Source organism: Silene latifolia, chromosome 10 (assembly GCF_048544455.1).
Source record: "Silene latifolia isolate original U9 population chromosome 10, ASM4854445v1, whole genome shotgun sequence".
Lineage (NCBI taxonomy): Eukaryota > Viridiplantae > Streptophyta > Magnoliopsida > Caryophyllales > Caryophyllaceae > Silene > Silene latifolia.
Window position 1 is genome coordinate 91283494 of NC_133535.1, and position 16122 is coordinate 91299615.

General features: G+C 35.2%; 1 protein-coding gene and 1 long non-coding RNA gene across 2 annotated transcripts; one reads left to right on the top strand and one right to left on the bottom strand.

The window, feature by feature from the left end:
* Window positions 1-3031: 3031 nt before the first annotated feature.
* On the top strand, window positions 3032-10421 carry LOC141605738 (uncharacterized). Its single transcript, XR_012526450.1, has 6 exons — window positions 3032-3190; window positions 3473-3538; window positions 4106-4540; window positions 8131-8829; window positions 9202-9366; window positions 10022-10421. It is a non-coding gene; the product is annotated as an uncharacterized LOC141605738 (long non-coding RNA).
* A 2845-nt stretch (window positions 10422-13266) lies between these two features.
* LOC141609067 (7-deoxyloganetin glucosyltransferase-like) lies at window positions 13267-15533 on the bottom strand. Its single transcript, XM_074428299.1, has 2 exons — window positions 15017-15533; window positions 13267-14361 (listed from the first exon to the last, which is right to left on the bottom strand). Exons 1-2 carry the CDS (start codon window positions 15471-15473, stop codon window positions 13391-13393), a joined length of 1428 nt encoding a protein of 475 aa, XP_074284400.1. The 5' UTR covers window positions 15474-15533; the 3' UTR covers window positions 13267-13390.
* Between the last annotated feature and the right edge of the window lie 589 nt (window positions 15534-16122).

Below are 16122 nucleotides of genomic sequence, written 5' to 3' on the forward strand. Positions count from 1 at the left end.
AACAATAGCAAACATGGTATTAAGATGAATAAAGAGAAATAGCATTGACTAAACAATAAATCTAATAATTAACAACAATAAAAGACAATGAAAATAAGTGTTGCAAAAGATAAATAATACTTTGAATAAAAGAGAGCAAAGAATTACACAAGGTGGGATCCGAAAATTGAAAAGTAACGTCGAACCGAATGATTCAAGAGTTCAGAAATTAATGACAGATTAAAGGTGATGAAAAGATGATTAAACCTAATTAACTCTCTCATATTTATAGGAAAGATATTTTATTAATCTAATACGTAACTTAAGATATTAAATAAACAAGTTCACCCAAGAAAAATCCCGCGTTTGATAACAAACTGGTCGATCGAACACTTTGAAACTCCTCGATCGACCATCTTCCAGCCAAAACCTCTCGATCGAGTACAAAGACTACTCGATCGAGGAACACCAAATAGGCACCTCTCGATCGAACACAGTAGGGGTTCGATCGAGGATTTCTCACCCTCACAAAGCTCTCGATCTAGGAACATTGTCCAGCAAAACCTCTCGATCGAGTCAACTGCCACTGAATCAGCCATAAGACGTATGATTTAGCTTCCAAGGCGACTTCACGCATCCCAAGATAGTAGCATTCTCGCTCCAATTCTTCCATATCCTAAATGCGAGCTAATGGGACAGTAAATGGCTCAATTCTGCTTCTTTCAGGTCCATTCCTGCAATTAAACCCAAACGAACCAAAGTAGAATATTCGGGGCATTTAGTAGCCTAAAACTATGGAATTGCATAGAAATACGTGCAAATAAGGCTCAAAAAGACTATATAAAATGCACGTATCAGTTATCTGTGTTGAGGTTATAGTCGGTTATCAATGACATGAAATGGTGATAATAGGAAGAAATAGCTAAGGATATAGTACTAGTTGGGTTACCGGGACGTAATGTTTATCTTAAGAGTGGTAGGATGCGACAAATGAAGTTTGATGGTTATGCATGTTGCAGTGTATTTGGAAGTGTTTAGTTTTGATGTGGAATAAAGGATGGATTTGTGGTTGATATTATGAAATGTAAAGGTTATGCTTATATTAGTATGTATTTTATGGGTATGGTTACGATTGTATTGACAGTTTTGGGTGGTGACGGTTATGAGTGCGAGTAAACTTCGAGGACGGAGTTCATTTTAAGGGTGGTAAAATGTAACAACTCGCTTGGTAGATGGCGGTGATATTGGATTGTTAGTAAGTGGTATGAAATTAAGACAAAGTTGGCGGCACTTGTGTTGTTGGTATTCGATAGAGCTATGGAGTTAGGTGGGCTACTCTATGGTTGATGCTATGTTGTGAGCTGCGTTTTAGGTAGGCGTTAGACGTTGTTGGGTGTGTTAGGGTCGAGGATAAAGGGTGAGAGTTATGTGGTGATGGTTGGTGGAGTGATATGTGTGCTTGCTATGTAGGTGTGGGTGTGAACTTCGGGGACGAAGTTCGTTTTAAAGAGGGAAGACTGTAGTACCACGTTTTTCTAAGTCCTGTTACTCGGCCGAATAGGGCTTACTCGGCTGAGTAATGCATCGTGTGTTTCTTGTCAGGCTACTGTCCAGGAATCCTCGGCCGAGTATGGTATTACTAGACCGAGTAAGGGATACTCAACCGAGTATTCTCAATACTAGACCGAGTATCCGGTCTAACGGGAATTATTTCCGCGGTTTCACTTTTCACTTTTACCAAAACCTAAAACATTTCTACGTAACTCTAATCATCTTTAATATCTCCCACGATCGTCGATTGTTCATGAGTCCTTGTTCTTTTCTCTCTTGCGTCGGTAAGTCACTAGTCTTATAGCTTTGTCAGTTTTGTCTTTTAGGGTTTTAACCTAGTGATTGGAAATTAGGAAAAGAGGTATTTTACATGTTATGATTGGATTATTGTGATTGTTGTTAGGTGGAGAATTCGTAGAAGAGCAGTTCTAGCGTCCTTGTTGACTCGTAATCAGATTTGTACTAAGGTAGGGTTTCCCTACTCAGTTGATTGCGTAATTGATTTAAGATTGATGTTGTAATTTAATTGATATGATAATATGGTTGTTGATTGTATTCTGGAGTATTGGAGTTGTGATGGATTGACTATCATTGTGAGGTGTGTCCTCGACTGAGTGGAGTCACTTGCGGGAGTGGCTTCACGCCCTTGATTCGCCCCTTGTGGAACCCGCCACAGGAAGGGATGTGCACATTAAGGAACATGGGTTATTGCTCGTTGCGACGAGCGGGGCTTAGGTGGGCAAGGCTGCGGTCCTCCACTGGCGATGTGGATTATCTGTTGCGGCAGTGATATGGCAGGACTACACACTTAAGTGTGTAGTCAGTTATGTGACATGATTGGGAAGGGAGAATGGTTGTGGAATAGTTGTTATTGATATTGTTCTATTTTTCTTATCTTAATTATGCAGTGAACTACTGACACCGTTGTTGTTTTGTAAAACTGTGGTGATCCATTCGGGGATAGTGAGTAGATTGTGACAGATGATGGTTGTCTTTAGCTACGGAGACGAGATGGAATGCCATCACTTCGAGTCAAGCTTCCGTTGTTACGAGTTTAGTTGTTTTGGTTTCCGTTGTATTGAGATTCTTATACATTTTCTTTTTGGTTTTGTTTTGCAGCAATGTAATCGTTTAACTTGATAATTTAATAAATGTTTCCGAATGATTACTTTTGATATACTAACCTCGGGCAACCGAGATAGTAACAACTTCTTATGCTGGGGTGGTCCTTGGTAAGGCATCTTGGTATGTGGGGGTGTTACACATCCGATCAAGTTTATTCGGAAAAACCGGATCGGATATCCAATATAAATGGTATCCATATACTCGGATTTTTTTTTCGCATTTCGGATCGGATTCGGAAAAAAAAAAATTTTAATCGAATTTTTTTGCTCAGCCTTAGTTGTTGGTATATAAGGTGAAGGGAGGTGTCATCTAGTGAAGGTTTAGTCCTTATGATAAAATATCTCACCTAACTTGTAGCTTCCTAGAAGTTTCCTAAAGCCTAGACTATGATTATATAAATACCACCCATCTTATTCACCTTGTCACTTTTCTCATAACATAAACATCACATAACTTATAAGAGAGATGAAAGGGAGATTGTGAGACAAATTCGCAGGGCAACTTTAAAACGGTCTCATCTTCTAATTTAATTATCGTAAGTCATCTAAACTCTATTAATTCAATTGTTTATGTTAGGAACGTGACCTAGGCCGTGTGACCAAGGCCGTGACTAGCTTGACCGTGGGTTGACCACCACGGGTCAGGCCGTGAGTTTGTGGCGTTGGTCTGACGGTGGTGGTTAGACCATGTGTTCAGGGGTGTTGGGTGGTTTGGACCATGAATGGTTAGGGTTTGGGTGGTAGATTTATGAATAGTTTACATATAGGTTGATGTTATGGAGTTTGTAGTAATTAGATGATTTTATTGTATTATTTAGGGGAAGGATTCCAAGAAGAACGATTTTAATTTGCTTGAATGCATACTAATTGAGGAGTTGCTAAAGGTAGGAAACTACTCAACTAATGCTTTTGAGTTCAAGTTGTGTTATTTAAATTGTCATTGATTTAGATCGATTATAAAGGTGGTTGTGTGACTTGTGTATCTTATGAGGAAGTTGACAAATTTATCATATTGTATTGTTGTTGGTTATTCTCTTGATTAAATTGGGAGTTGGATATTATAATTACTGTTGCTTTACATTGTAATATATTATGGAGTTGCTAAAGGGCGTATGGGGTGATATGAATTAGTAGGCCATGCACGGGGTGTTGAAGATCCGTGGACCTGATAGTGATTGAGAGGCCAGGCACGTTGGTGTTAGGGTTTGGTCGTGGTCCTGGAGGCCCACGCACGATGGTCATGTGGTGTACGTGATTTAGGAGTAAGGGGAGCGTGGTGTTGGGCGTGTGGTATATAGGCCGTGTGCCTTGGCAGTGTTGGTTGTCATTTGTACTATCATTATGCATTGCAGGTCTATTTGTTATCATGTCTTGTTGTTTAGTTTTCTACTCAACCATTGGTTGACGTGTGTTTTGTGTCCTGTGAAAAATAAATTGATGCCTGCTTTAAGTGATGGCATCCTGTGGTGAACCATTTAATATTTCCGGTTAAATGGGGAGCAGATTAAAATAAATAGGTGATTTTGTAGCTGTCTTGGATGCTGGGATTGGGACTCGCGCGTGAGAGGATGACTACCTTCAAGTCTAGATTATCATATAGATCATTGAACACTATTTATTACTTATTTCCGCTGCTTCGTAATTTTAATAACTCAAATTATTCATTTGGACAAATGTAATAAAACCATTACGAGGCACCTCGAATTATTTATCTTAAAGTACCTTTGAATTGTTACATTTGTTATTCACTACCTCGGGCAACCGAGATGGTAATAGCTTTGCTTATCTGGAATGTCTTGCAAAAGGCTCTTAGATAAATGGGGTGTTACACTTGACTTTGATTTTGACTCGTTTTGACTTCCTATTACTTGACTGGTTTGAGTTTCGTTGACCTTGACTTCAACAAAATGGAGTACAATTAGCCAATTCCCCACGGTATTATTACACATCACAAAGTCACAAGTTCAAAGGTTTACAAACTCGAATTACATACAAGATATCCAAAATATACATCAAAATAAGCAGTCCTCAAAAATATAGCCGAAGGATTAAACCGGCAAATGATATGAATCATGCACTAAAATTTGGTAATCAACAAGCTTATTATACTAATATGACCCTAAGGACTTGACACAAAATGGACACTAAGAGTCTAAGATGGGTTGGTCCAATTAGGGTTTTAGGTCATAATCGGGTTAGACAATTTTGGGTATCCGGTAAACCTTATCGAGTCGGGTCAGTTTTGCCAATTTAATTGTGACAACAAAAGAACGTTGATGAGGCTCAAACTAGTAGCGGTGAGCAAATTAGGTTCGGACCGAAAAAATAGACCGGATCGGACTATTTGGTCTGGACCAAACCCAGACCGAATTATTTTGGTCTGGTCCTCGGTCCACATTTTTTCAAGTTTTGGTCTTCGGTCCGGTCCAAGACCGGTTAATGTAGGTCCAGACCGAATAGACCAAATTTCATGTTTTTAAAGACTAATTATTACAATATTATGAATCAAAAAAAAAAAAAAAAAAAAAAAAAAAAAAAAATTAACATTTTATCTTCAAAAGACATTATAAATTAGTTTTGTCAATGATTTTCATAAAAAGAGTCGTCTAATTATTTAAATGCATTTTATTTAGAGGGATTAAAATGTAATTATCGTAAACAAAATAGTAAAAAAACTAGTTTTAGGTCCATTTCGGTCCAATACCGGACCGGACCAAATATTTCGGATTCGGTCCGGCTCCAGACCGAAAGTTTTAGGTCTGGTCTTCGATCCACTAAATTTTTGTTTTCGGTCTTCGGGCAGGTCCGATTTGGTCGGGTTCGGTTCGGTCTTGGACCGATGCTCAGCCCTACAAACTAAGATAGTTAGTAAATGAAGAAGCTTATTGAAGGACACATCAATCAATACTATATATATATATATATATATATATATACATATATATATATATATACATATATCTATATATACATATATATAGGCAAGATCCGGTGAGTCCACCTATATATTTGAGTCCATGAGTCCAAAAAACAATATCACGCACTATACAAAACAATATCACGAATTTTTTTTTTCAAATTTTTTTTCGAATTTTTTTTTTCAAAATTTTTTTTTCGATTTTTTTTTTCGGAATTTTTTTTTTCAAATTTTTTTTTTCGAATTTTTTTTTCCAAAGTTTTTTTTTTTTCTTTTTTTTTTGTAAGCTATGATATTGTTTAGTATAACGTGTGATATTGTATTACAAAACAATATCACGATTTTTTTTCGATTTTTTTTTTCATTTTTTTTTTCGAAAAAGTTTTTTTTTTTTTTTTTTTTTTTTTTTTTTTTTTTTTTTATGTAAGATGTGATATTGTTTAGTATAACGTGTGATATTTTATTACAAAACAATATCACGTTTTTTTGTTTCAAATTTTTTTTTTTTTTTTTTTTTTTTTTTAAGCTGTGATATTGTTTAGTGTAACGTGTGATATTGTATTACAAAACAATATCACGACTTTTTTTTCGAATTTTTTTTTTCAAATTTTTTTTTCGAATTTTTTTTTTTTTTGAATATAAGCTGTGATATTGTTTAATATAAAGTGTGATATTGTATATGGACTCACGGACTCAAAAAGATAGGGTGGACTCATGTGATCCTAACTCTACATATATATATATATATATAGGAATGGGATCATGTGAGGATACACTATCTTTTTAAGGATTGAGGATTTCATTACAATATCACAGGTTGTTCAATACAATATCACAGGTTATTCAATACAATATCACACAAAAAAAAACACCTGTGCAAAAAAAAAATTATAAATTTTTTTTTTTTAAAAAAAAAAAAATTTTTGGCAAAGGTCAAATTTTTCGTGATATTGTATTGAAAAACATGTGATATTGTATTCACTAATCCTCAATCCTCAAATATTTAAGAGTTCTCACCGGATCCCGACTCTATGTATATATATATATATATATATATATATATATATATATATTTCAGAAATCAAGGGACTTTTATGTAATTAAATAAATTTATTCAAATTAATTATACTATATAGTTTTAAATCGTAGCGTTGTGTGATGGATCTAAACAAAGGACTTCAATATAAATATTATATAGTTTTGGCTGAAGTATAAATTTAGAAAATACCATAATATGGTGAGTTTTCTTAATATAAACAAGCCCCACTTATGGTAATAATTTAATATAAATATGTTAAATATTTAACATACACAAATATAATATAAGTATGTTATATTTTGGAAACTATTAAAAGGTAAATAATTAAATCTAGATTTCCAAAAAATATAATATTCCATAATTCATTAGATTTGTAATTCAATTAGTAAATAATAATGATTGTTCTTAAATAATATTCTAATCTAATATTTCAGATTTATTTAAATATATAACTCTAATACAACTAAATAATCAACTAATATGATAGTAACTACCCATGTGAGTAGTAAAAGTAACAATAATAGCAACGGGAATAGTGAAAGTCATACTAGCAGCAACGAGAGTAGTGAAATTAACAATAATAAATGCGGGAGTAATGAAAGAAAAATAATGATGGCGGAGAAGTGAAGGTAATAGTAGTCAGATCACAACACATGTAATGAAAGTAACAGTAGAAACAACGGATAGAGTATGAAAAATTAACCAACAATTCGATTTTAGGAAATATTGATTTATTTAAATATATGAGTTTTACAAAACTAACAGGTTAACTGTAAAAATAGGAGTAGTTAAATAAACAGTAACCGAAGAAGTAGTGAACGTAATAGTATTAACAGGGGATGTAGTAAAAGTAATAATATTAACAACGGGAGTGGTGAACGTGTCTCATAATTTGTTGATTAATTTTACATCTTATCATAATTTCAAGATATAAATTGTAAATGTATGTGTTAATAAAATTTAGCGAATTATATTTCATAGAAAATAAAAGTTAAATGGTAAATAAAAGTAACTCGAGCGTAGCCGGACATCAAACCTAGTTATAAAGTATTTATAAGCCTTTACTACACTCATTTAGAAAAGAGCATACTTTTTTTTTTCTTTTTGTTATAAGTTACATGATCATCATAGTAGTATAGTACACATTCATGGCGGCTTTGGTGTTTGTTGTTTTCATATTTAATTATTTTTATGTTTAAATTCTATCACAATCCACAATAAAATGATTTATTCGTGAGAGTCAAATTATGCTTACATCACCATTTATCAAGTTTTGTTATTTCCTCTTATCTATATCTATATCTATATCTATCTATATCTATATAATAACATAAAAAGGCTTCTTGAGCACCTATTAAAGTGACAAGTCAGCTAATATCCTAATTGCCACCTATCACCCTCTATCCTACGCAACATCTTATCTTTTCTATCTTTGTAGCTAAAAAGACAAAATAATAATAATAAACTATATCTATATAATAACATAAAAAAGCTTCTTGAGCACCTATTAAAGTGACAAGTCAGCTAATATCCTAATTGCCACCTATCACCCTCTATCCTACGCAACATCTTATCTTTTCTATCTTTGTAGCTAAAAAGACAAAATAATAATAATAAATATATAAAAAATAATTACTGAAGAATTATCCTCTTATCTTCAATGTTAGTGGTTAGGAAATACAGAATAGTCGCCATTAATCATTCCCACTGTTTAATATCATTTCCCTCTTCATCTCTCTTCCACTGTTTCCAGTAACAACCAAAATAATTTCGCCATGATACGAATACTTTCCAATACCACCAAAGCCCGTTCCTTTTCATCGAGGCACTGGGGTTAAGAAATACTTCACACATACGGAGATACAAGGTTTGTAATCATTTTCTTTTTTTATTGTAATTTGATGTAGCCAATATGGTTTATTATAAGGGTTTTGTTAGTATACATATGTGTATCAATTAATTTGTATTTGTCTTCATCTTCATCAACGCTGGTATCTCCAATCCCCAACATTTATCATGCCCTTTGTTGAATTAATAATGTTTCATTCTCCTGTTTTCATTGATTTAGAATTTATGTCCTTGATTATCTTTCATTAATATTTTGCATTGATCAACTAAAACTTGGCTCTTTACAACCCACCCCCGACTTCAACCTTGATGATGTTCACTATCGAGGACGAGGATCATCAAAATCTCAAATTCGTGATGGGAATGTCAATGTAAGTGTTATTTTTGACTTAGTTGTAGAATTGTAGGTTAATTATATGGGATTATGCATATTGGGTTTAATAATCATATAGATATTTCCGGAATTTTATAATCCTACGAAATCCATCATAACATAAACTTTTCATATGGTTAGTTGTTTTGATAGCATTGATCAGTTTAATCATGTTAGATGAGTAGAGATCGAGTGGCCCATGGCATGGCTCACTTTCACCCATTACAGTATTCGATAAGATTTTGGGTTGGTAAGGAGCCAAATGCGATTGCTACTTATTCGACATTTGACAATAAATAAAATGTTGTTCTGTTTTTCAAAAAAAAAAAAAAACAATACAAGTGTTTTGTGACATTCATTCTTATCCCAGTTCATCATCCATTGCATCAGGTAGATCGTTCAAGAATATAATTCAGACCACTATATGAAATGGAGAGGATTCAATTGCGTTTTGTAACCAGCAACTTAGGCATCAAAACCTGCAAAAGGGCAAGACCGTTGGAAAGCTACTTCTTTTATTAAGCGTTACTAAAAAGTATGTGTATGAGTACTCCCGCACCAATTATTCTTATACCAAACTTTATTGTTGAATCCTAAATTTAATTATGCGCAATAGTGTAGTAATTTTGATCTCATCATTTTATTTAGCTTCGAGAAATATACTAGGCTTTTCATGAGAGTCCTTTAAGAGGGATCGATACGTATAAGATTGACCTTTTTAAACATTTATTTTCAAAATGTATTATCAAGTTGATTGATCACTTAAATGAGTATGTGAAGTTTACATATTTGATGAACAATAAACCGTTTTCATTATGCAGAAGTCTACTTAGTTTTCGCATAATTTTGTAGCTTGGAATTAGAACAGTCTTTGATTGCTTTTTCTGCTCAGATTAGCCTTCATTTCCAACATATGCGATTTTCTTTAAGATCTTTTTGATTTTTACATGCTTAGGATTTTACATACTCCTTACATCACAAGAGGGCAAGTCAATTGCTGATTAATAATATTGTTTTTTTATGATCATAATGCATCTGTTAAAATGTATGGTCACTACTAACAAGGGGAAGATAGTAGTAGTTCTTTTATATTCAACTTCGGTTACTGAATGTTGAAACAAGCTTCATTTACATTACCTTTGTTAATTTCCAGACAACACCAAATATAACATATTCTGCTGAAAATGCAGGGACATCGGACAATCAGAAATAAAGATGATGTGTGTGGTGGTCTATCTCAATAACTTGTAAAAAATTCACATTCACTTGAAGGCAAGGTAAGGGCTAATGGCAGCAAAGGTGATGAGTTCATGACATTGTGCCAAGCTCTTAAGTGAGTTGTAAGATATAAGCTTTTGATGACGATGTAGTCTGACTCACAAAGAGTACTAAAAAGAAGTACAATTATTACAAGCAATAAAGGCAATGCAATATCTTCGATGTTTGCTACAATCATACTGAAATACAAACACCTTCCTCTCTTCTAGACTTTTGTTGTTGTTGCTCTACTAGCGAAGGAAATAATAAAGCCTCTCATAGTCACATGTATTAGCTCAATAGTTATGTAATCAGATTAACAATTCCATTTCACATGGCCCCTTTTGGATTCGAGATATTATTCATGAACCCAGATAACAAAAAGAATATTTCATTTGCCTAAAAATGAATTATTGTGGTACAATGAAATATTAGATTGATTGTATGATCACCATGAAAAAACACAAAATCTCATTGAAGACGGCACGTATCCGTCACTTTGGAGTGACGGATACCATTTCCTCTCACAAATGATCCAAATAAAGGAGAGAGGGAAGCACATGGGGGTGCTCCCACCTTGTCCCCCCTATCCGTTTTGTGAGTGGCATTACCCGTCACTTGCTCCGACCCGTCTTCAACAAGACTAACTGAAAAAAAAAAGTGTAATTATTTTGCTTCCAAAAAGTGCAAGTGTAAATTAAATGTTTTCCACCAGGTCAAGTGTAAAACTAATCAAAATAATACAGTATCATTATCTTTTTCTTTTTTTAAGTTTTCCATTCCGATGATTTTACATAATTAATTTTTTTCTAGACCCATGATTTTCACGAGATTTAAAACTAGTTTTATTTTTCTTTACTTGAATTTGCAAAGAAAAATAAATCTCTCTCTACATAATAGTACTCCCCCGGCTTTGGACTAGGGATGGCAATGGGTTGGGTCTAGGTAGGGTCCGCCTAGACCCGGACCCGGACCCGAGATTTTCCATTTGGATCCGTACCCGACCCAGACCCGCAAGGGTCTAAAATTTGAGGACCCATACCCGGACCCTATGGGTAAGGGTAGGGTCTGGGTCTACCCGCGTGTCTGAGTTTCAACCACTTTAGTAACAAGATTAACAGCTATGGGGTCTATAATATTAAAAAAAAAATCATACTACTTTAACATTATGAGTTTATTAATCTGTCGTTAATGGTAGTTGTCAGTCGCCGCCTATTAAAGAGGTGGTTGCCAGTCGCGTATCAGTGCTGTGGTGATGGTTTTCTTGTGTCAGTGGTGGAGTGGTGGTATTGTCAGAAGAGTTTGGTTGGGTTTTATTACTTTATGGGATGAGGGAAGAGAAAGAGACTCTAGTTGGGTTTCTACAGTCTGTCAGTATGAATTCAGAAAAGTTGTGATTTTGATTTTTTTTTCTTTAAAAAATAAAGGGTCTAAGAGTCGGGTATGGGTCTCATAACTTAGACCCGGACCCGAAATATTTTCTTAAGACCCATACCCGACCCATACCTATTGGGTCTGAAAAAATGAGACCCATACCCGACCCATTAGGGTCCGACCCTCAAGGTCTGGGTCGGGTCCTCGACCCACTGCCATCCCTACTTTAGACTGCCTCCCACAAATTCAGATGATAAATCTAATTTAAAAGGATCCATTAGTTCAATTGATAGTACTCACCCAACAAATAACTACACAATATTTATTTAGTTTTGAACGTAAAATATATTAAGAGTAAATTAACAATTACTCCCTTTTATAAACCACTTTTTTAAATAACTCCTTTATAAAATTTTTTTAATAATTTACTCCCATAAAATATTCTCAGTTCAAAAGTTGTACCCATTTTCACATTCCAGTGACATATTCCGTCAAAATTAAAATTTTCTGGTTTAAAGCCTAAATTTATGACGATATTGCCCTTCTTTATGTTTTTATAATTGAGCTCTTTTCTCTCCCTTGTTCTTTTCAATTCATTCATCCACTTTAATTCTCACCTCAAAACTCTCCCCTCTTCTCATATTTTCCCCCAATTAAGTTAATGTTCATCGATTCACAAATAAACGTAAATTATCGTGCTATTAGAAACCATGTGTTTGGTCCGATTCTCCATTTGAGGGATCTAGTTGGTAAGTGGGGTAGTTTTGGTTGGAACGACTCTAGTGTTGGTCAATATGTTCAAGGGAATAACAGGCGCTTTTGCTTAGTCATTCGAGGTGATGATGGTTAGGCGTTGCATTTGAAGATTGGGTGGAGGTGAATTTATTTAGTGATGGTAATCCTAACATTATTCCTATAAATTTTCTGGGTTTTAAATCTCAATTTCTGAGTTCATAATCTAATTTCTGGCTTTATAACCTTTATTTCTGGGTTAGAAAACTCTAATTTCTGGGTTGTAAACGCTAATTACTGAAAATAAGATGAATAATCTTACCTTAATTGGGGAAAAATATAAGAAGAGAGGAGAGTTGAAATGAATGAATGAATTGAATAGATTTAATTAACCTCTCAAATTGGATTTGTCCATCTGGTGTCGAAGGAGTTGCACACTTGCACGCCTCACAATGATGCATATTAATGGCAAAATTAATTTGATTCCAATAGTAACGAGTAACAATTCTGATCAATCAAATGGGGAAGAAGATAAACAAGTGATGTTAGTCCAGTTGTAGGCGGGTTAAACCTTGAATCTTGCAGAAATGCAGGAGTTGAGAGGTCTCGGGTTCGACTACCAGCTGGGGCGATGATCACTTGGCCACTCCAGCCCCCGAAGGGGTGGCTTACATGGTCCATGTGGTGGTGCGGGAATGCATGGGTCCGAGGGGATTTAACCCCCTCGTCACCAAAAAAAAATAAAAAATGGGGAAGAAGATATGAATGATGCCAGAAGTCTAGAACGCATGAGAAGAAATGAATTTACACAGGGGCAAAACAGTCATTAAGAAAGATTTTTCACCGGATTGTCAATTTGGGTGCAATATTTGACCTGAGAACATTTTATGGGAGTAAATTATTAAAAAGTTTTCATAAGAGAGTTATTTTAAAAAAATGGTTTATAAAAGAGAGTAATTATTAATTTACTCATATATTAATTAATAGAAGAGTCATACAATAACATGATTAAAAATCAAAAATAACAAATAAAATACAATTTTGATCAAAGAAAAATCTAAGATGGCAACGACAAGATCTTGGTAGATGAATATTAACACTTCTGCGTACTCTCTTTTACGCACATCGTGGTAGACATAACTTGAAATTGGGTAGAAAAACTGTCAAATAAAGAGAGAATGGAGATTTTAGCTAATTTAGATGATTGAACAATTCTTTACGAGTTGTAAAGAAGGTACATAATCGATAAATCGCTGGATCTCCAAGCTAGATGACCCACTTGAACTTGTGGCTTTTTCGGCCAACTTTTTCCACTCTAATGCTTTCATTTTCAATTTCCTCCCTATGTCTTCCTCCAACACCTCTCTAATATGCCTCTCAACTTGATCCCTCTTTGCAACAATATCAAGTTCCATACCAATACCCCATTTATAGCAAGAAAACCAACTTATAAGCTGGTGATCTCCCTCAAACGGCCAACAAATTACAGGTACTCCACTACTTATTGTCTCAAGAATCGAGTTCCACCCACAGTGTGTTAGAAAAACCGCTATGGATGAATGTTGAAGTACCTTCTCTTGAGGGCACCAACTTACTATTAACCCTCTACCTTTAACCTCATTTTCAAACTCGAGAGGCAGAATAGTAGTGGATTGCCCAATGATAGTGTCGGGCCGAATAACCCAAAGGAATGGGTGGTTGCTATTCGCAAGCCCCCACGCAAACTCAATAAGTTGCTCCCTCGTCATTAGGGTTGTACTTCCAAAACTCACATATACAACAGAATTATGATTTTGTGAATCCAACCATTGGAGACAGTGCGAGTCTTCCTTCCAAATATTTGATCCAATATCATTTGGTTTACTAATTAATTCATGTTGTGTCGAGTTGTCCGAAAGGCAATGCAATGGGCCAACAGTGAAAATTGGACCGAATAGGACCTTAGATAAGTCCTTGAGTACCTCATAATCTAAGGCCGTGAAGGTGTTGAAGATTATTGGTCGCTCGCTACACCTTTCCATGACCTGTTTCATATACTCGAATACATGGCTGTTCTTGTCTGTTGTTCTTATATAGCTCGGAAGGTCTCTCAATCGCATGCCTTTCATGCTAGCTGGCTCCAAATCCAATTCAACTTCCAAAGAGCCGTCCGTCATGAACCCGTCATCTAAAAAAAATTGGAAAGCACATTCAGCGCGCTCACTAATGATTTCTTCATTAATAAATTTAACAACACGATAATAAAGATTTAGTCACATTAGACTGTATGTTAAGCTACAAGTTTCATATTGCCTTCTCTTTTGTAGATTATTTTAACCGGGTGTTAATTGTTACAAGTTTGTGACCTGTCACAAAAATTACATTTTACCGCTGTAAAATAACATTACCAAAACTGATCCATCTTATCAGTTAGCGAGTTGCATAAACTATATGTACTCTTAACTCTTTGTGTGTGTTATAACGGTCTGGTACGAGATTAATAGCTAAATTAAAAAGTACTACCTCGGTCCCGGTCATTTGTTATCCTTTTCTATTTTAGGGTGTCTCAGTCATTTGTTATCCTTTCTATTTTAAGAATGAATTTGATCATTGACACTCAGTTTATTCCACTTGTCATTTAGTAATTGACCCCCTCCCCTTTCCTTGGTCTTTGTGCCAAAACCAAAGGACAACAATTGAGCGGGACGGAGGGAGTAACAAAGTACAATACTCTCTTCCTTCAAATTCAAGTACTCGATCCGACATTTCTATGATAGTAGGTACTTGATAGATGGGTACATGACTACATGCATACAAAGAGGCCAGGTAAGATGATGACTAACCTTGAAAGGGCAGAATACCGCTGTGAAAAAGAGCATCAAACTGAGAATATCCGAGAAAACAAGAGCAACTAGTTGGCGTAAACAACACTATCGGGCAGTCCACAAACTCCGGGACAATCTCGAGAGGAAAAGGTAGAATGGCATCAATTATGATGACACTGACCGACGGTGTGCCTGAGATTGACGAAGAGGATAGTTCAACCAACTTAAGTAGCAGTTTCTCGAAGAGTTCCTTGGAGTTTAACTCCAAGGAACGCATAAGAGGGAAACTAGAGCGTGGTTGATTGGCTGTGTCCCAAGGAGGAAGCCCGTCCGAGAACGTGTCGTAATAGAACGAGGGGGAGCCTGCAAGGGAGGTTGGTCCCCTTGATTTGAGTAAACAAGAATGGTTGTGTTCAGAGTTAAAGAAGGTAATGTGGATGCCTTTGGAATTGAGAACCTTGGCTAGGTGTAGCATTGGTGTTATGTGGCCTTGGGACGGGTATGGTATGCATACTGCATGTACCTTTTTATTGGTGTTTCCTTCTTCCATTTGTTTGTACGTTTTTAGGCTTACAATTCAAGTGCTACATTAGGTGGTTATATAGACTACCTTATTAGGAGGTTTTGTAGTCCCCAGACTCCCTCACCACCCGACACTTCAAAATAATTCGGTATTTTTAAGGTGTCTTTTAGGTCACACCTTAAATGTCCAAATAAAGAAATACTCCCTCCCATTCAAAATAAACCTCCATATTTCCTTTTCCGTCTATTCACAATAACCTCCCTATTTCCTTTTTTGGTAAGTGTTTGTGTGGTCCAAATTTAATTGTATGGTGGGGTAGTGTATTTGTGTGGTTCAAATTTAATTATATGGTGGGGTAGTGTATTTCCTTAATATTTGTGCCAAAACGAAATGGGAGGTTTATTGTGAATGGGAAGGAGTAATCAAGATATATATCATGAGAAATGTGGATATCAACTTATTTATTCCATTCATTGAAATATTTCTTTAATCATATCATCATATATTTCTTTAATGCAATAGTCAAATCTGCTGATGTGGCATCATAGCTTTTCATCTAGAGTTGATGTAGCGGTTAAATAAAGCACAACTAAATAAGGAA

Bases quoted from the DNA above. Each gene is read 5' to 3' on its own strand.
- LOC141609067 (XM_074428299.1), bottom strand. From the start codon at position 15,473: ATGCTACACCTAGCCAAGGTTCTCAATTCCAAAGGCATCCACATTACC. The intron at 14,362-15,016 runs GTTAGTCATCAT...AATTTTTTTTAG, and splicing joins CGGTATTCTGCCCTTTCAAG to ATGACGGGTTCATGACGGAC.